This window comes from Vidua macroura, chromosome 1, assembly GCF_024509145.1.
Source record: "Vidua macroura isolate BioBank_ID:100142 chromosome 1, ASM2450914v1, whole genome shotgun sequence".
NCBI lineage: Eukaryota > Metazoa > Chordata > Aves > Passeriformes > Viduidae > Vidua > Vidua macroura.
The window spans coordinates 112,421,597-112,441,827 of NC_071571.1; the positions used below are offsets into that span (position 1 = coordinate 112,421,597).

General features: G+C 45.8%; 2 protein-coding genes across 2 annotated transcripts in view; both read right to left on the reverse strand.

Moving 5' to 3' along the window:
- Positions 1-404: 404 nt before the first annotated feature.
- CEBPD (CCAAT enhancer binding protein delta) lies at positions 405-2,158 on the reverse strand. The gene has a single exon (XM_053973797.1). It carries the CDS (start codon positions 1,903-1,905, stop codon positions 877-879), a length of 1,029 nt encoding a protein of 342 aa, XP_053829772.1. The 5' UTR covers positions 1,906-2,158; the 3' UTR covers positions 405-876.
- Positions 2,159-10,383: 8,225 nt separating this feature from the next.
- Positions 10,384-20,231, reverse strand: part of PRKDC (protein kinase, DNA-activated, catalytic subunit) — an 81,491-nt gene continuing 71,643 nt past the window's right edge. The window contains exons 77-86 of the mRNA XM_053986773.1: positions 18,056-18,260; positions 17,447-17,514; positions 16,958-17,178; positions 16,558-16,650; positions 14,731-14,820; positions 13,416-13,487; positions 13,132-13,333; positions 12,507-12,695; positions 11,780-11,919; positions 10,384-10,751 (exon numbers count right to left, since the gene is read on the reverse strand). Coding sequence (XP_053842748.1) covers positions 10,547-10,751; positions 11,780-11,919; positions 12,507-12,695; positions 13,132-13,333; positions 13,416-13,487; positions 14,731-14,820; positions 16,558-16,650; positions 16,958-17,178; positions 17,447-17,514; positions 18,056-18,260 — 1,485 coding nt within the window. The 3' untranslated portion in view covers positions 10,384-10,546. The remainder of the gene's footprint in view (positions 10,752-11,779; positions 11,920-12,506; positions 12,696-13,131; positions 13,334-13,415; positions 13,488-14,730; positions 14,821-16,557; positions 16,651-16,957; positions 17,179-17,446; positions 17,515-18,055; positions 18,261-20,231) is intronic.

The window sequence follows — 20,231 nt, forward strand, 5'->3', positions numbered from 1 at the left end:
TGCACTTTTGTTTTGTTTTGTTTTTTTTAAGATATAAAATATGGTATTTCTGGCAGAGTCCTGCTCACAGAGCATTCTCTCTTGATGTGCAGCTGCTCGGTCCCACCAGCGCCACGGCAACCCCTGACTCAGCACTCCGGCTCAGCGATGCGGCTCCGGGGGGAGCAGACTTCGCAGCCACCGCGGCCAAGGGGTCTCTCGGTTGTTCCCACCCCTGCATCGCTCTCTGGATGCTTCGGGAAGTAACGCAGGGGCCCTCGCCCCGCGCTTGCCCTCACCTCCCCTCTCGGCCCATGGGACCCCCTCGCCGTGTTCCCCGCCCGTGTTCAGCCCCCTCCCGGGCAGCACAGCATTTCCCGCCGCCAGCCGGTTGCTGTCACGACACAGAGCAAACGAGAGCAGGGTTGATTTAAAATGCTTTTCTTTATTCTTAGAAATGCTGTAAAAATTGATATAAAAGGTTGAGCATGCTCAGTCTTTTTTTTTTTTTTTTCAATCCTACTGTCTAAAATACATGGGATTTTGAATCATTTTAACAGATGTACCATAGCTGCATCGGTATGAGTAAAATGTAGAAAAGACGAAAACTACCATTACAAAAATAATTTAAGGGGAGAGAAGAAAAAAAATAATATATTTAGCTTTTTTTTCCCTTTTTCGCAAGTTTCGCGGTGAAAGACCCAGGCATCGCTCCACGTCGCTGCCGCATTCCAAGCGCGGCCGCGGGCCGGCAGGTCCCGCCGCGGCTCCGCGCCTCATGCCGCGCCCGGCCCGGCCCGGGGCGCCGCGGCACGGCCCGACAAGGCTCGGCACGGCCCTCTGAGGTATTTATCCACCGTCTCCCGGAGTCCGTCTCTCCGTCCCGCTCCCCCCCGGTTACCGGCAGTCGGTGCCCGAGCCGGGCTGCAGGAAAGAAGCGCTGGGCAGCTGCTTGAAGAAGTGCCGGAGGCTGGTCAAGTCCCGGGTGAGCTGCTCGATCTTCTTGTGCAGCTTCTCGTTCTCGGCCGAAAGCTCCAGCAGCTTCTGCTGCATCTCCTGGTTGCGCCGCTTCGCCTTGTCGCGGCTCTTGCGCACGGCGATGTTGTTGCGCTCCCGGCGCTGCCGGTACTCGGGGCTAAACCTGTCCACGCACTTCTTGCCGCCCCGCTCCTTGCCCCCGGCGGCGGCGGGCGGCGGGACGCCCTGCGCCGGCCCGGGCACGGCGGCGGCGGCGGGGCCCGGCGAGCGGGTGCTGCAGCTGGAGGGGGAGCTGCTGCCCGGCGGCTCGGGGGACGTGGGCGGCGTGGGCTGCCCGCTCAGGTTCATGATGGTCTGGGCGCAGGTGGCGATTTGCGAGGGCAGCAGAGAGGAGGAGAGGTCGCTGTCGCTCCAGTCCGGCTCCTGCTTCAGAGCGCCGCGGGAGGAGAAGGAGGAGGAGGAAGAGGAGGAGGAGGAGGAGGAGGCGGTGCGGGGCTCAGAGCCCAGCAGGGTGGTCATGGCAGCGCCGAGGTCCTTGGCGGGGTCGCGGCCGGCGCCGCCGCCCGGTGGCAAGTACTCGCCGTATTCCCCGCCCCGCTCGGGCTTGTGGTTGCTGTTGAAGAGGTCGGCGAAGAGCTCGTCGTTGCAGAGCTCCAGGTTGGGCACGGCAGACATGGAGTCAATGTAGGAGCTGAAGTCGATGGCGCTCTCGTCCTCGTACATGGCCGGGGCGGCGGCGCTCAGCTCCGCCAGGTTGGTGCCGCTGCCCCCCAGGCCGCCCCCCGCCTCCTCGCCGCTCATCCCGCAGCCGCCGCGGGTCCCCGGCTTGCAGGCGGGACCCGGCCCGCCGCCGCTGCCCACCTTGGCGTCGTAGAAGTTGGCGGGCTCCAGGCACCAGCTCTTATAACATGCCGGGGAGTCCAGGCTGTAGAGAGCGGCGGCGCTCATCGGCGAGCGGGACGCGGCGCCGCACGGCCGCGGCGCGGGGGCTCCGGAGCGCGGGCACCAAACGCCGCTCCGCGACGGTCGCAGCTCCAGCCTCTGTCACGGGCAGGTGGGAGCGGGGCTGCTGCTGCCGCTGCTCACACCGCTGCCTCTGCTACTGCTCGGTGGCACCGGCGCTGCCGCTGTAGCCCCGCCGTCGCCTCCCCGAGGGGGCCGATCCGGGCTCGGGTCACGCCGTGAGCAGCGGTAGGAGGCGGGGATGGGACAAGGCGTCTCAGGACCTGGGAGTGAAACGCCCGCTCGGTCCCTTCTTATACGGCGCGGGCCCCGCCTCCTGCCCCAATGACGGGGAACGACTGTTCCCGGCACCCCCGGGGACCCGGGGGCGGGAGCGGGTGGGGTGCGCGGCCGCGGAGGCAGGGCTGCCGCCGCAGCGAGCTGCCACCTCCCGGCGGAGGGTGGCCGCGGTCCGAGGTGCCCCCACCACGGGCATGGGACGGTGCGGGAGCCTTTCGGGCGCCTGTTGCTCTCCCCGCACCGTCCCGTCCCCGGGGAGCGCCACCCCGACGCCGGTACCGGCACCCCATTCCCCCGGCTGAGCGTTGGCTTTCCCGCGCGGGCCAGCGGAAAAAGCTGGCTGAAAACGCTGATTTTACCCCGCCACCGCCACCAGCACCATGCTGCATCCCCCCACGCGCTTCCCCAGCGGCGCCTGGGATGGAGCGATACGGGGAAGATGCTGCCTGCCCCACGCGTGTCTCTGTGTATCACCCGAGCGCCCTCCGGAGGCTCATCTCCCTTCGCTGGAGCACGGGCAGCTTCCCTCGAGGAGGATGTAAATCCGCCGCTGAGGGGAGAGGGTGGCCACTTGGATTTCTTCTGGCAGGACCCTCTGGTGGGACAGGGGTCTCTGAGGCATCTGTAGCTGCCTCACGCTGTCTGCATGAAGTTATGCGTCTTAAAACTTTACATTAAGTTATTATACATGTTGTTGACCCCTGCCACTCCTTGCATCCCACAAACTACTACTACTAAATTGGCAAGTACCAGGAAACTGAAAATACTTTCAGCTAAAAGATAAGTTTTCTAGTTCCACAATAGTTTCTAAAACCCTGGCTCCACCCCCAGGTGCTCCACTGACTGAATTAGTAAAGAAACGCACAACAAAACGCCCTTAAATTTACTTAAAAAAAAAAAAAAAGTTATTTATTTATCTTCCAGAAGACCCTTCTATATTTAAGATAGGACTATCCCAGGCGCCGACTTTCCAGCCCAGCACCCAGCTGACGCTGCTGGCATGGAGCTGTGCCCTGCGGAGCGCAGAGCCACTCGCCCGGAGGTGGCTTTCTGGGGACCGTGGGTACGTGCCGGTCATGCCGGGCCTGCTGCCCCTCTCCGGGCAGGGCTCCATCTGCCGCCACCGCAGCTGTTGCAGGACCGCAGCTGTTTATCACAGGGGTGTGTATTTTAACATAAGTAGCTGGAACAAGACTGGTACATGCTCTCCCTTTGGATGTAAACTCCACGTGGGAAGGTTTGTGGGATCAGGGTAAGTGTGCAGCGCCTGGCAGGTGAGGTTTTACATCTGGCAGCTAAGGTTTCGCTTGGAGAGGCTTTGCTTTTAACTCTAGCGCTGCCAGACATATCATGTTTAAATTAACTTGATTTCCTTTCTCATCAGAGGATTGATCACAGAACCTCTATCTACACACAACCTCCATCTACACCAGCATTAACCACTGAACTTGACAGTGACACAAGAAATGGTTGCTTTTGTTTTTTCCACATTGTCAAAGAAATAATATGCCCCAAACAATTTTACATGTTATTTTTTGCCTTCTATATACTCCAGACCTTCTCTGGGGTCTGTTCATGATGCACAGCTCTGCACCACCCGTCCCTGGCCTGTTCCCTGTCACCTATCCAGCAGGGAACATGGTGCTCCTGGACCCTTTTACTCTGTATGAAATGTAGAGTGTGTGCATGAGACATGGGAAGGTAGTTAGAAATGAGATGCAGTCTGATGTCTGCTATCTCTCCCCTTGCTCTGCTGGAAGGAGTGAGATCTCACCCATTGTAGCCATAAAATTATGATTTGTCTTGGAAAGCACTCATTTAACTGTTTGCATGCAGAGCTGTGTTACACTTCCAGCTCACCGCAGTCCTTACCCCAAAGGTCAGCCAGCGTTGGCATGCCACTGTGCCAGCCTGAACATGCCTATTTAATGCCCATCATGTGTTACTCCAAAAAAGACACCTAATTCCCAGCCAGGTCACCCGACCCCCACTGGGCACCTTGCCTCCTGGCAATTACATTCTCAAAATCCCTCAATAGAAGGCACAGAACTGCTGTGTAAACCTCAATATAAGCCATCTGTGTCACATCTAAGCCCCACCACAGAGGGTGCAGCATTGCCTGCAGGGTCTTCAGGACCTGGAGGTGTGTTCAGAACTTGTGGTTGGACCTGTCAATGCCTGTCCCACAAACCCAAGCAGCAGGAGCCACCCCCTGGAGGTTGAGTTGGTTGGGTTTGTTGCTGAGCCTGGGATGTGTGATTTCAGGAGAATGTTTGAGGGGGTTCTCCCACATGCCATGCAGGATGTGAAACCCTGGGGTGCTGCAGCACCTGCAGCGAAGCATCCAGGAGCATGTAAGCAAGTGATACCTGGCACTTAGCAAAGCACTATACTGGAGGCAGGATGACATCCATGCTCTGCTGTTTCCTGGGGTGGATTTGTCTGGCATCTCAGCAGCTGAATCTGTTCCCATCTGCATATGTAATTTCATGAGCAGAGAAGTACAGACAAGCCCTTGGTTTCCCTCATCTGTCCTGCTGAGTACCTGACCCACCGAGTCATGGCTTGTCTCTGGGATCCAGTAATTTTAAACAGCAGTAAGAAGCAGGTGATCATCTGAAATTCAGAATAAATTCTTTAAAACTTGCTTGAGGTTCATGCTCCAAATCAAGGAAAGTATTTAAACCTGGCAAGAAAGGACAAGGAACTTTTCTCTAAGAAGCAGAAAAAAGACAAAACTTAAACTTACTCTGGACTGCTGGCTGTGAATCTGAGAAACACCAGGACCCTGACCCCTTCAGGGACAGCAGTTAAATCACACTGTTTTCTGACTGGCTTTTCCTCATGAATAGAGGACAGGCCACTCAGGGAAGGTAAGGAAAAAGGGAAATGTCTCAGCATGCTCACCTCCAGCAACCCAGCCAGGCATGCAGGATTTTTTGGGACAGTGGGACTGGGAGTGTGGCAAGGCTGTGTCTAGGATGCCTAAGGAGCCCTTCTCTGCTTTTGATGCTACGGACTTGAGACAGCACCAGCAGGACCTCAGGTCCTTGAGGATTCATGGATGAAGACCAAGCTGACAAGGGGGAAAAAGATGAATGACTGGTTTGCTGGGTTTCTCCTCCCTGCAAGAAGCAGCAGGAGTGCAAGTATCCTTTCATTCATCAGCTGGAAGCCAGCAATGGCACATGGGGGCTGACAAGGGAATGGGACCTGGGAAGAGTCAAAAAACCTGCCTGCACACTCCTAGGGAGGAACAGTACCTGCCTGAGGTTGGTGGTGGCTCTTGTCAGCCAGCACAATGACTGCTGGACAGCCCCTCGCTGCCACCTCTGTCAGGGCTCGTGTCTCTCCCTTGTCCTCAAGCACTGTCATAGCATTTTGCTTGTCACTTGTACATCATTGCACTGTCCATGTACAAGTACATCACTTGTACATCATTGCACTGATCCTGCCTGTGGCCTCCCTACTCTTAGCAGCTGAAGAACTTGATGATAATTGAAAGGATTTTTCCTTTTAGCTCGTTTAGTTGAAGCTCTGTGTTTTGTCTTGCTGCAGGCAAATCTAAGCCCCAGCGGTGTCAGCCCAGGCTGGGTTTGTCCAGCTGCACCTGTGGCTGCTGAGCTGCTGAATAAGATCGTCCACATACCAGGGTCCCAAAAGGCCAAGTGCTACTGCAGCAAAATGCCTCAGAACCTGTGCTCCTTGTTTTCTCACACTCCTTGGTGGATACTCAGAACTTTTTCCTGATACAGGTTTTGCATGAATTTCCATTCATATGATCAAATTGACAGCTACATCTTCTGTGTAATCGAATTAAATCTTGTGTGCTATAATTTACTGTGTAATGGACAAGTAGAGTCAGTGTTGCCTTCTTCTATCCATCAAAAATATGAAGAAAAACCCCACCCTGTAAATAATGTGGAAACTGCATCCCAAACTTTTCCAGTCCCTTATGGCCACTCCTTCATGTTATCAGAATGGTTTGGGTTGGAAGGGACCTTAATGATCATCTAGTTCCGACCCTCCTGCCATGGGTCGGGACAACTTCCACTAGCTCAGGTTGCTCAGAGCCTTGAGCACTTCCAGGGATGGAGCATCCACACCTTTTCTGTTCCTGTGTCTCATCACTTTCACAGGGAAAAGTGATTCCTCCTAGTATCTAATATAAACCTAACCACTTTCAGTTTGAAACCATTCCTCCTCGTCCTGTCACTACAGACCTTGATAAAAAGTCCCTCTCAGTCTTTCCTCCAAGCTCCCTTTAGGTACTGAAAGGCCACAATGGGGTTTCTCCAGAACCTTCTTTGCCCTAGGCTGAACAACCTCTCAGCCTGCCTTCACTGGAGAGTGCTTCAACTCTCTGATCATCTCTGTGGCCCAAAGAACTTCCCAACCTTTTTGCAACAAGAAAATAACCTTCTAAACACCCTATTCTGGACATATCTATCTTTGACATAAGGCGTGTATCTTTGGCAGTTTTGCTACAAGACCAGTGACACCATTTGGTGCTGTGAGTCTCTGCCAGGGTGTGAGCTTTCTGCATAGGTGCCATTTCTTACAGGCAGCATAACTTAAAAATTAAATTTTTGAAGCCCATGTAATTTCCAAATGAGGCACAGTATTAATAAAGTGACTCGGCAGACCCTCAGCCTCAGGGGAAAAAAAGTTTTAAAGCAGAGGTAATAAATCCTTATCCTTGATTTTGAAAAACAAGAATTTTGGGCAGAAGTGTCTCTCTCTCTCTATAGATGCTTACTTTTGGAAGCAGCTGGCCCAGCCTGTAAGTGTGAGACCAGAAGAGCTGTAGGAAATTCCTTATTCCGTACCTGAATATGAGCCCGATTCATTGTTTTTGTGGAAAGCTCATACCCTCCTTCCTGTGCCCAAATGTGTGCTGGTGCTGTATCACCTCTCAGCCACAGAGACCTCAAGAGAACATTTAACCTGGGGGGCAGTGGTGGGGACTAAGGGGGAAAATCTTGAGCACAAGAAGCAGCACGCAGAAACCTCTCTATCAGCTGGGAAAGGAGGCAGTAGGCGGCAGTTCCAGAGTTTTCCTCTGGATTCAGCAGTACTGTTATTCTTAGCTAGAGGGAAATTATAAGATTGGCAGGGATGGTAAGGATTAGCTGAAACATGACATCATTCTATACTCTAAGAAAAATCTAGTGAGAATATATGCTAATGTTTTACATAACTTTTTAGCTGCAACTAATGTGCTTCCAGATATAGTGCCCATCCATCTGATTATTTGATCTGAGAAGGAAATACTCTGCCGTGCTTGTGAATAGTTCCCAAGTTTTTTTTGCATCATGAGACCTGATGCGATCTCTAACTCTGATCTTCACATCATCTTAACTCTTTTCCAAATAAACCTGCCCCATAAAGCACCGAGCCCAGCAACCTGAGGTTTTGCATTGTACCTTCCTTGCTGCTTCACAGGCTGGCTCCAGCCTTTCCACTCAGCTGCTGCATCTTACTGAGAGCAGCCAGGCCTGGCAACAGCAGCTGCCATTCACTTGTGTTGGAGGTTATTTCCAGGACCATTCATGGTGAAAGCTCCCTAAAGAAAGTTAGGGAAACTCCGCTTGCTGTGCACAGGATGTGTCTCTGTGTTGAAGACCCAGCAGCCTCGTGCTTTGTGCCTCAGCTGACACATGAGCTAGACAAACACATGACTAATAAGGGCTGACGTAGCTGAGGCTTCCCACTACTGTGTTTATTCTAGGGCCAAAATGGAGCTTTTAACTATTTAAATTGTCATGAACGCGTTCTGAGCCCGTGTCACTTTTGCCTGTCTCACAGGCTTTCACCCCCAGCCTGAGGGCTGTTCCCCGTGGACCTCAGGGGGCAGAGAGCGCTGGGTGGTGACCCCTCGCTCCCTCCCCTAGGGAGGGCCAGGCTGCACTCTAACTACCCTTCCCAAAGGCCAAGGAGGGAGGCCTGCTGTGCACAAACATCTGCTGTTGCTGAGGTTATCAAAAATCCTACGAGAAGAGCCTCGTTAAAGTATAAACCTAAACTCTGTCCTCTGCAGTGCAGGTCAAAGTACCCAGTAACTATCTGAGGTATGTGCCAGAAGTGCTATTAAACACCTCGTACACCCAGCCACTTAATTTCCAAATGTCCCCTGCCTTTTCATGTTGCCTTTTTTATTGTGCTTTAAACTTTCTCATATTTGTAGAGTGACAGCATGAAAGCCAGGGTACCTCACCTGACCAAGTTTTAGTCATAAGATTGCAGTCCTAATTGTTAGCAGAGATCAAAAGAACAAAACACCATGACATCTTACTGAAGTGTATATAAGCACAGACTGTATCAAACTCTTTTATAAAAAAATCTCCACCCCACTGTCCACTAATTATCATCTCTAAAAATGGGTAAATTTGGAAGCTTTTTGTGGTTAAGTGCCCTAAATTAACTTTTTAAATGAGGTATACAGCTGAAAGTTTATTTTTATTTTTCAATGTTTCCTCTACAAAAATACATGGAATAATATTTTTAATTAATAAACTGATAAAAATGTCTTGAATTTCTTGATTTATAACACTATTGACACAAACCATTGAGTATGTTTATTAAGAAGAAAGATAACAAATAGTAATTGTTCCTGGAAAGCATTTGAAACAGAAAAGCTCCCTCCCCATTCTTTAGGCCTCAGCAATCTTCCTCATTGTTTTTTGTTTTTCATGGAGTTGTATCCAGAAGGCAGACTTCTTTACTCTCCAGCTGACAATTCATTTGAGACTTGTGCCAGCAGCAGATGTGGCCCTCAGTGAGACCAGAACTGCCCCAGTGCCACAGAAGCAGGAAGGAAATCTTGTAGGCAGTGAAAGGGCAAAGACTCATTTTTATTACACCCTTTATGATGATTATTAAAAGCCTCAATGAAATCTCTATCTACAGTAAATCTGGGTAATGAGCAACAGTAGTGTTTGAGAGAATTCTCTTTCTCCCTCACTGCCCTTGCTGCAGTTCAAGCTCAGCTGGGAGTTCAGCCCCACAGAGCTGCTCCTCAATCTCCCCAGAGAGACCTGGAAAGTGAGAAAACTCAGGGGCTGGGATCAAGACAGGTAATATGTTAAAGCAAAAGCTGTGCACACAAGCAAAACAAAACAAGGAATTAATTCACCACTTTCCATGGGCAGGGTGGTGGCTAGCCCTCCCCAGGAAAGCTGGGATGATGGTGACTTGGGAAGACAAACACCATCATTCCGAACATCTTCCCCTCCATTCTCCTTCTTCCCCCAGTTCTACATGCTGAGCAGGACACCCTATGGTATGTGATAGCCCTTGGGTCAGTTGGGAGTTTAGCCATCCTGGCTGTGCACCCCTGGACTCCTCATGGTGTCAGGCAGAAGAAGCCTTGCCTCTGTGCACACCCTGCTCAGCAATAATGAAACAGCTCTGTGTTATCAACAGTTTCCAGCACAAATCCAAACCACAGCCCCACTCCAGCTACTCTGAAGAAAATGAACTCAATCCCAGCCAAACCCAGCACACCTGAGAACTCGCTGCTGGAGACAGAGAGTCACATCTGGCACAACCTCCAGAGTTTGGCATAAGCAAATTCCAAAGTGCAGTAGACATTCCTGTGCTGCGCTGCAGTTATGGCAAGAAGCTTACCGTGCTCAACTCTGTCGGCAGTGACTACTTCTGGCTTGGGACAAACAATAATTTGGAAATAACACAGTGTGAGCAGTGCAGACTTTCAAAGGACAAAGATAACAGGGTATAACCTCGAATTGCTAAAAACAGTTTCATCTCACTATCCAGTAATGAAGAAGCTGTTCAGGTACTTTAGGTGTTATCGAGAGCTAAGAGCCATTTTCTGTTTCATTTCACCATGTGGTCCACTGATACTCCTCATATGAAAATCTTCCAGTTTTAACTACAAATAATGTGTGGCTGCAGAATGGGTTCAGTTGATTGTCATCAAGGTCTCTGCAAAAGAAAAGCACAGACTCACTACACCACTGCACTGATGCCCACAAGTTTGTGGAGTATGAATTTGTGCTTTCCACTGAGGGATCTGAGTGCTTTTCAAATAAATCTTTAAGCTCTATAGCCTTTCCAGTTCTTTCCACATTGATTTTAAAACAAAGAAAATAAAGCTGCTTTGTTATGGAACCACACACAAGAAAAATAATTTTAAAAAAGAAACAAAAATCACTATTTGAATACAGCTTTAATACAAAAAGTTTATTTTCTCTATTAGTCAAGTTAACTGGTGATAAAAATAGTTAAGAGTTTTTTTCCTTTTTGGCCTTAAAATTCTGATCTGGTTGCAGCTGTGTTTTAGGGTACAGGTCCCTTGGCAGACAGAGCTGTAGATGGCAGTTCCTCACATCCAGGGTTCCCATCCTTCCCAGACTCTGCCAAGAATATTGGGGTCTGTTGCTTGATCGATGAGACATCTCACTTGGGCCTCCTCTGAAAGTCCATCCTCTGGCTCTTTGGCTCGGATATCATGATTAGAGTTACCACGAGCCACAGCTGCAAAATCATTATAAGCAGGCGACCACTCGTGGCCCAGACGCAGCTCATCGCTGAAATTGAGAACACAAAAATAATCTCTTACTAAAAGAAACAAGCAAAAAATCCCAGATGGATTTTTAAATACAAAACAGCACTTGAAAAATAAAGCTTGAATTGAGATCAAGATGTGGAGGCTGCCCAAGAGCTGTGGAAGGCTTGGCCAGTGAAGACTGGTGGTTTCAGGCGTCCTTTACTAGTGGGTATTTACCATGAATATGCCAATCTTGTCAAAGGTCTCCAGCTGAAAGAAGGATGCAGCAGCTCACATCCAAGCTGTTGATCTCTTTACCTGTTCTCCTGATTTGTGCCTATAATAAGTATTTTGCTGCCTCTTCCAGTTCAGCCTTGACCACAAAAGGGACTCCTCCCAAGTCCTGCACTTTTCAATATTTGTATGGTTTTAAAACAGGCTTGCTTTCTTTGCTTTTCTGTCTTTGCCCTGATTAATCCAAAATGACTTTTTAAGAGAGGAGGGAAGGGATTAATTGTACTTCTAACTGAACTTAAAAGACATTCTGGCTTGAGCTAGACTTGACTAGACTGACATAAATAACCTGAGAATGAAACCAGATTTGAATTGGGTGTTTCTCATAAGCAGGTTTCCTCCATGCCTCCCCTACAGCTGGTACAGGTTCCATTTCAAGCAATCCTCCATCAGAAGCATATATTAATTTAAATATTATCCCTACCCTAAAAACAGTGGAGACTGCTTTAAAGAACAGTAGGACTGAGGAGTATGAGATTAAGCAGCCTGACAGGGAGGGGAGGCATGTGTTGCCAGGAGCAGTAAAACTGCTCAGAAGGCCTGAGCTGGAGCAAGAAAACTCACAGGGAAATATCTGGTGTTTTGGCTGGCAGGGTGATTCAGAGAGCTTGTACGTGGACCAAAATGATTCTGACAGAAGGTTTGCTGAAATTTTGCCCTGTCTGTCTCTTCTCTTTTCCTAGCCTCCACTCTATCCAAAGGGAGCAAAATCTGACTCAGGAGCCTTCCAAAGTTCTTAGTGGAGCAGTTTAAAGAAAAAGAAGAGCATCTTACCAAGTGATTATTGCTGGATTGGCACCTGTAAGCTTTCTTCTGACATAGTTGACCTTTTGTAAAGGGTACCAGTTTACTTCAGATGTGTTTATTTCCTTAATCCATGTGCCTCCTTTTTTCAGCTGTCTTTGTTCAAAGTTCTAAGGAGAAAATATATTTGTCCTATTTATCATAAATCACACACTTGAAAAAGGCTTTTAAGCTGCAGATCATATCAAGTCAAGCCAGTATCTTAACTGCAGATGCAGTGGAGGACAAAGCAGTGAGATAATATCTAACTTGCCAATGACTTTAATTTACAATTGAAGTTGCTGAAGTGCAACTAGTTTCAGATTTTTTTTTTTTGTCTGCAACTATTACTTTGATATATACAGTGCTGTTATGTAAATTTAAGAGGTTGAATGCAGAAAGTTGAAAATATTTATGCTGGTGCCATAAGTGGCATAACATGATCAGGAGTTACCCATGTCTTTAGGATTATCATGAAAGATAAAGAACAGTAGACTGATAACACAGACAAACGCTACTATTTTTTGTGCATCAATACAGAATTCTGTCCCTTTAAATACTTTTAAGTTCAGTTTCTCTGAGAAGTTAATAAAACAAAGAAAGATAAAAGGAGTACTGAGAGTGAGCCTCAAGGAATACTTCCTTTTTCATCAGTTTTATTCTTATTACAGTTTAAGAAATTTCACATGAAGAAAAATGAAAGAGTACAAAACCCCACCTTCCAGTCCAAAGAAGGCTCTTTTACAAATACATCCATGGTGCTGATGAGGAGGTCTGGATCTGAACGATAAGCCCGCAGGGCATGCACCATCACACTGTAAATGAGTCCCCACTCTTTCACTGGCATCATCAGATTAACAAACTGGCGAGTCAGGCGAAAGGGCATCAACTCTGGCACAATCAAAAACTAGCCAAGGGGAAGGACAGTCAAAAGAAAACAAGAAGTAAGAAGCCTTGGAACCGAAGGATTAGATGGGAATATTTTATTCTTTTTAAGCTTTGAAACCCTCTTTGTCACTGCACTGAAAATAATGCACAAAAGTAGAACTGAACCGAGTTGTGACATCAAAGCTCTAGTCATGAGTATTCAGTGATAGTGGTTGAAACCATGGTTGAACCATGTAAAACACCACCATGTTGACTCTGTGGAGTTCTATAGCTCACTGCTTGTCTGAGAATATCTGGACTCAGATATTTTATTCAATTGACTAGAAATAACTTGTCAAGATTATTTTGCACCAGAACAATGGCAACTGAAGAGCATCAAATTTAGTACTGAGAACACATGAGTAATTGCACATAACAAATGCAAAAGCTGTAACAAATTAGTTGAAAACAAATACCTGTGTAGCTGCACCAAAAGCGTATCCGAAGTCTATTCCCACCATGCCACCTGTCTCCTTGTTAATCATGAAGTTGGACAGATGCCGGTCTCCAATCCCAAGTATCCAGTGGCTGATGCACATCAGTGCATGCGAGCTGGCAAAGTGGGAGCGCAGGGCCAGGAAAGCCTCAGGAGATGTGCTCATTTTCACAAAGGCTCGCCTTAACAAAACAGAACTCGCTTGTTGAATGCAGAGAAACACCAACATTTGTTTCACAGTGTGCAGCCATCAGCAGCACTTACCGTAGCAGGTCTTCTGGAACACTGCTCTCCCTGCTTTTGAAGGATGTGACCGCTTCTGTACGGCTGGCATTCCTGCAAAGTAGTGGAGAAATAAAGGTGGCTGCTGAAGTAACAGCCTGCTGGATTTTGAAAGTCAAGATACGCTCATGACCGCAGCAGCGTGCAGTGCTTACTCCAGTAAACAGTACAGCGAGCCACAAAGGGCTTATCCCCTAAATTTTATCTGGCATTAGAAGTGCCCCATCCTCCCTCCTTCTCCCAGTAGTTATTTCCAAACACAAAAGTGTTTGGACATTTCTAAGTGACATTTCTAAACACAAAAGAGTATGTGGTTTTGTGTATTTTCCTCCAAATTATGTTGATGGGTTAAGTTTTAATAAAGCAATACAATCATGTTCTTTCTGGCTGGACAGTCAGAGAGAAATTAAGGCCCCAGTTACATCTCTCAGCAGCAGGCTGAGGCTTTACTGACACTAGAGAGTAGTGCAGCAGAGGGGAAGCAACAGAACTAAAGAACTGGTGCTGAGGGCACTCATGCCATGCAGATTTGGGGAAGGAGGCTTTGTCCTAGCCTATATCCAGTTCTGAATGCTTGTGAGAGCTGACATGTGCCGGGTGCTTTCCTTCCAGTCTACTTCCCTCTGAAAGGAGCAGAATTGAGAAACAGAGGACAGCCCTTTAGTGCAGCAGACTGAAGATGAGTGGGGGTGATGGAGAACTACTTCAAAAGCATGTTCTGGATCTGAATACAAATATTAATTCAGTTAAACAAGTCAAAGTTTTCCTTTAAAAAGCAAGACACTTGGTTAAGCAGGTTATGAGCTTATAAGAAATGCTCTGGACACTTCACTTTACCACCCAAAGAACTAGATCTAGGTAGATGTGGAAATTCCTCTGAGAGGATACTCAAGTCAGAACCTAAACCATCAAATATTCTTAAATTCTCAGTGAATCATGGTGATTTTCTCTGTCCAACTCTAGCAGATGCTTGGGCTCTGAGGCAGCCTACCTAACTGCATAATCAGGAACAAGATGCCTAGAAAATAAAGTTGAAGAGCAGCATCTGCTTCTAGACACTTTCTAAAGGAAGTGAGCAAGCTTCTGGAAGCATTCCTGTACTCTGGTAGGATTTTTGGCAAGAGGAATTTTGGAAAGCATCTCCAGGAAGACAAAGCAGTAAAATGAACAAAAATCAGATCTAGCCATCATATTATGATGCAGATCATACTTTTTTTTTCCCTGGAATTTCTACATCTCTGCATGTGTGCACACTCTAGCTTCTGTATTTCACATGCAGTTCTCTTTTGAAACCTACCTGTACATAGCATGGTATCGAGAGATGCCCTGTGCTTTCCCACCCATCCTGGACAGCCACTCAGAATAGGTAGCACGAGGTCCTCTTGGGCTAGGGACAAAAAAAGAAAAGCACTGATGATTTCCCTGTACAATCTCACCACTCCCTATTTGGTTATCCACAGGCTGTGTGCTGCTCTGACCCATTAGATTTTTACGCAAAGGAAAAGTCAGGAAACTTTATTACATTAATTTTAGCCTTGCTATGGAAATGAAGTTTATGCAGAGTATAGGCTGATCCATTCATCTCCTTCGCCCCAGCTTTGAACACACTCCACACTTATTGGACAGAAGATTAGACATCTCAAAGGTGTTAATTTGTCAATAGGTACTGTAAGTACCTCCAGAAGAAAGATCCAAAATAATTTCTCCAGGGAGGGAAAGTTACTGTTGGCAGTCTTGTATCCTTTGAGAAGCATTATGTAGTCCACCACAGTACATACTGCCCTTTGCCCTTCCCAATGGGCAGGGAATGCAGGAAGGCAGCTTGGTATCTCCTCAGTGTGCACAAGAGAGGAGGAATGGGTACTTGAACTTGGGGTATTAATCCATAAGAAGCTAGTATTCATTAGTTGCACTGCTTATGAAATAATTTGACATTTTTCTCCCATCTTAACTAAATACATCAGACCTTAAACTATTTCAGAGGCAACAACTTAGCAGAGCAGCCACCTTCTCTCTTCCTTCCAAAGCATGTTTTGAGGTAGAGAATACCATTTCCGTTTAAGAAGCATATATCAGTTATAGACTGTAGCCCATCACTTTGCGATAAAGGATTTCAAAAATTCAGAAAGTTGTTCCCCCCATCTTTTAGAAAGACACTGATCTACACTAAACATACTATACATTTCCTCCCTTCATGATATGGTTCCATGTGAGTCTTCTTTCACTTTCCCACTCAGTGAATTGAGATCAACATAATACCACTGCTGTTCACAACAGTGAATCAGACAGCAGCAATGCAGGAACTCTAGCAATTCCTAAACTGCTCACAAATCAAATAACCATAGAAATAAAGACTCTTTGGAATCCAACCTCCACGCTGGAGTTTCCTCTAACCTGCCCCATAAATGTTAATTAGTAAAAATAAATGATGACAACAATACTCAGACAAACACAAACAGAGATTATGTAACTGAGAACCACATTTGTAAATTAAACCACATTTGTAAATTCCAAGACAGAACTAGGCTTGAAATGCCAGAATTAAATCAATTTTATAAGTATTCAACCTGCAATTGCAATCACGAGAAAGCAATATAATTTATTCAAATCCAGCATTTGTATCAAGTCAGAGAAAGTGCTCTGTTACAGTTGTGTTCTGTGCATTTGCTGCCAAGTTCCATCCCCCATCACTGACTCACTGCTGAACCCAGGTTCTCAATAGCTCTGCCGCTACTCCCTTCCCCTGCCCCTCATTGACCTAAGTCCATTTCCTGCCTGATCAAATCAAGAGATCAAAATCCTCTGCTTGTAAGAAATCAATCTGCTGATAAGGAAATGGTGATGATAATGACGTCACACACGATTATAATTATAAGTCTCTTGTTTAAACAAGCTGGGTGGAGGATAGTCCAGCTACAATGGCACTCATTAAACAAACAGTTGCCAATTACTAATTTGGGTCAGGAAGTACAAACTGCCTCCTTGCTTATAAATGCTTTTCTTTTATTCTTTAATTACAAAAAAAAAAAAAAGGTAAAAGAAAATCCTGCCACAAGACTGTCAGTTATCCAAAAACACATTAGTAGTGGTTTCTATTAGAGCAGACAGCTAAACCAAGCATCACCTGTAATAGCTGATATCTTCCTCTTCAGACATGCTATTTTTAAGGAATTCTTTTAAGGTACAAGTATTTTCCAGCCACTTGATGAGTCCCAGTCTGAAACAAAGTAAGTCAGAGATATCAAGTAGCTCAGAGCTGAACTTTAGAGGAACGCCATAAAATGGGAAACAATATTACCTGGTAAAAGAAGGTCAAAAGCTACCAATTTAAAGATACTCTGAAAAAACAGTTTCCAGACAAAGCAATTTCAATGTTGTTTAAAAGGAAAAGTAAAAAAAACCATTAAGCCAAGGCACAAAACACTCTCAATCTGAATTTGGCACACAAAATTCTCACTTTCCAACATCCCAAAATTAATAGATGTTAACATAAGGATTTCTGTCCCTTCAAGATAAATGCCTACCTTGTTGTCATGGGGATGACCTGGTAAGTTTTTAACTGCATATTCCTTTGGCTACATGTAGCATCTTGGGAAAGGATAATGTTCATTACATCAAACAGCTGCTCAATGCGTTGGTCTTGTCGCAGGTCTTCACCACCTTTGACAAGAAAAGGATACTCCCGCTCATCGCTGCCTCGGATTGTTATACGTTTTGGCTTCCTCAAGGATTCCATCACACTTATCTTGGAAAAAGACAGGAAAAAGAAATATTTGTGACAGAAGACTTGGTCTTACAGAATCATTGCTAGAATTAAGCATAGATGTCATTCCTAGATGACATAATCAAGTTACTCAATTATAACAGAAAAACAAATGCCCACTTGCAGCCCTTCCTTTGTATGCTGCAAGATGTGTAAACAAGCAATGACCTTGCTACTACCAAATTCTTCAAATGCTATATGGACACAAATTTATACCACACAGGATTTTGACTCAATCTTAAAAACATACCCGTTCATCAAATCCAGAGATTTTTGCATGGTACTCTGGCAGTGGTTTCCCTTTTCCGTCGTACTGACCTGAAGTGGTAGTGGAAAAAAATATATTAGTACATAGCCTGATGTTATTTTAAAAGTGTGCTTAACAACAGAACACACACCCAAATGTTTTGTCAAACTGGTAGAATGACAGCCATTAATAAAATATTTCTAAATGTGTAAAAAAGATCCAACATACACATAGTATTTTATGTGTGAATTACTGATACCCTTTCCTTGTTTAGCTGTTAGAATTGAGCTCTTGCTGGTTTCAGAAGACACAACCTTTTTTGAACTAGATTTAAACATGTATTAGATTTATATATCAGATTTCCTGGAGTCAGGCCTTTAGAAAAATACTAAATTCTTAGGTAAGAGATACAAGCTTAGATACAATTTTAAAAATCAGGACTACAGTTTAAGAATGGATTTAAGAGATAATGAGTGAACAGAATTATTTCAAGTAAGGCCAGACAAGGCTTAAGGCTAGAAAGAAGGGTCATATAGCCAATATACGAAATAAAGCTCAAGAGCAACTTTCTTATAAGGGACAATTCACTATTGTCACTGAAGGGGAACTTACCAGGAACCTCCAGTTCACTCCTCAAGAACTCAGCTTTGAATTCACTCATCCATGGTGAACACTCTTTGAGGTTCCCAGGTTCTTTATAGGTTTTGATCATTTTTGAGTGGAGAGAAGTTGCAATCGCATTGAAGTCACTAGTCTTCATATCCAACAGTTCTGAACCATCTTTGCCAAAATGATGATCCAGGTCCTTCCCAAAAGCCTAACAATCATTTATAGAAAAGAATCCTGTTTACACAGTGCTAGAAACTACCCAAGAGCACCAAAAGGGTACCTTTCTATCTATACACACAGCTTGTTTAGATATTAGGAAGAAATTCTTAATATAAACCAGAACAGGTTGCCTAGAGAAGTTGTGGATGCCTCATCCCTGGAAGTGTTCAAGGCCAGGTTGGAAGACCCTGAGCAACCTGGTCTAATGGAAGGTGCCACTGGCCATGGCAGGGGTGGTAGAACTAGATGTTCTTTAAGGTCCCTTCCAACCCAAATCATTCTGTGACTCTATGAAATGTTTTACATGTTTTACTTACTATCGGATTTATTATTTGTGGATTTATTACTGCCTAGCAATAATTTTGGACACAGAATGCATAAACCCATATTTTAAAGGATTTAAAATATCCTGATATAGGAAAAGAGCAAAGTTTTGGACATGGATCCATTTAATGAACAAAGTAAGTATTATCTACAAATAGTTAACTGAATTGACTTCCTGTATTCATAATTCAAGGTTCTAGAAAAACCAAATGTTCCTTCTTGGACCTGGTATTAATGGCTTGGAAAGATTTTTTTTTTATTGCCTGATCATTTTTCTACCAAGCTATGAAGATACAGCTATTTCACTGAACTAAATGAAAATACAAAAAACATTATCCTTTTGAGGAGACTGCTACAGTCAAAAACATCTTTACCACTAAATCTATTTCCAGAGTATGAGACTGAAGTACTCAACTTAGTAGAGCAATTTTATGTGTCAGTCAAGAGAGACAATTTGTTTTTTTCCCCAGCAAGGACATTAGAAATGATACAGTTATTCTCACAGCACACTTTGTTTCTTCATAATAATGCATCATAAAAGCAAAGACTTCAGAGCCCATGCACCATCACCTTGACTCTCTTCTGCAGCTACTCTCTGCTTTCCCTCTTCCCTTTAACAGAGGGGAACAACCCTGATATCCCTCTCCAGCATCTCCCTTGCTCTTCTCTCTGTATCATCTAACACTGCACATTTCAGCATTTTAAAGAGCCATAGATTTTTTTTTGTGTGTGTGGGCACACAAATAATCCAAATAGCCTTTGTGCTTATGCCTGCTACGTCCCTTGCTGTGCATGCACCCTGTATAGCTGCTCCCCTCTCCCTACCCCCACCCCTGTCACCGGCACATCCTGCATATTCTTATCCCCCACTCTTAAGTTCGAAGTCATTACCATCAAAGACCCATCTTATCTCACAGCAACACATTCAAAGGGCTAGTGTGCCCCTAAACTCCCAATTACCCTTTCTGCTTCATTATCACTTCACCTCCTCCCGACTCCACCTTACTCTCATCCTCCACCTTTCCCACTCATGGGGAAGGAATCTCCCTACAGACACCCAGGTTAGTTTATCTAATGCTAATGTGACATAAGGATGGCCACAATGGGAGACAGCTGGATGCACCCCGCCCTGGCCACGGGGCTATGCACATCAGTACAAGCAAACAGTCAGGACGCTCCTTCTACAGGAGTATCACTCTCCTGGCCTCAGCAAGTTGCAGCTCAGGGATTTCTGGACCCGGGAGTGTGCATTTGTATGTAAAAGCTCTTAGAAGCATTGCCCCCTCTCCGTGCTATTGCCTGCTTGCTATTTGAACCCATGAAAGCACCTAATACCCTGCAACAGGAGTTCAGCACCTAAGTGTGCACTGAATGAGGAAATACTTCTCACTGGTCTGAACCTGCCACTTCCATAGTGTATTTACTTCCTGTTCAGCACTCCTGATAGAATCATAGAATTGCTAGGGTTGGAAAAAGACCTGTAAGTTCACCAAGTCCAACTATGGGATTGATGTTAAGAGCTTTACTGTATCTGGCATTGCTGCATCTTTTCAACTGGAGGAATGCTGAAGTTGCTTATGCAGTGGTTACTCTGTACCTCTGATTATTCTTGCCACTTTGAACCTCATCCAATTTT

Excerpts from the sequence above, each read along its gene's own strand:
- CEBPD (XM_053973797.1), bottom strand. The coding sequence starts at position 1,905 with ATGAGCGCCGCCGCTCTCTACAGCCTGGACTCCCCGGCATGTTATAAG.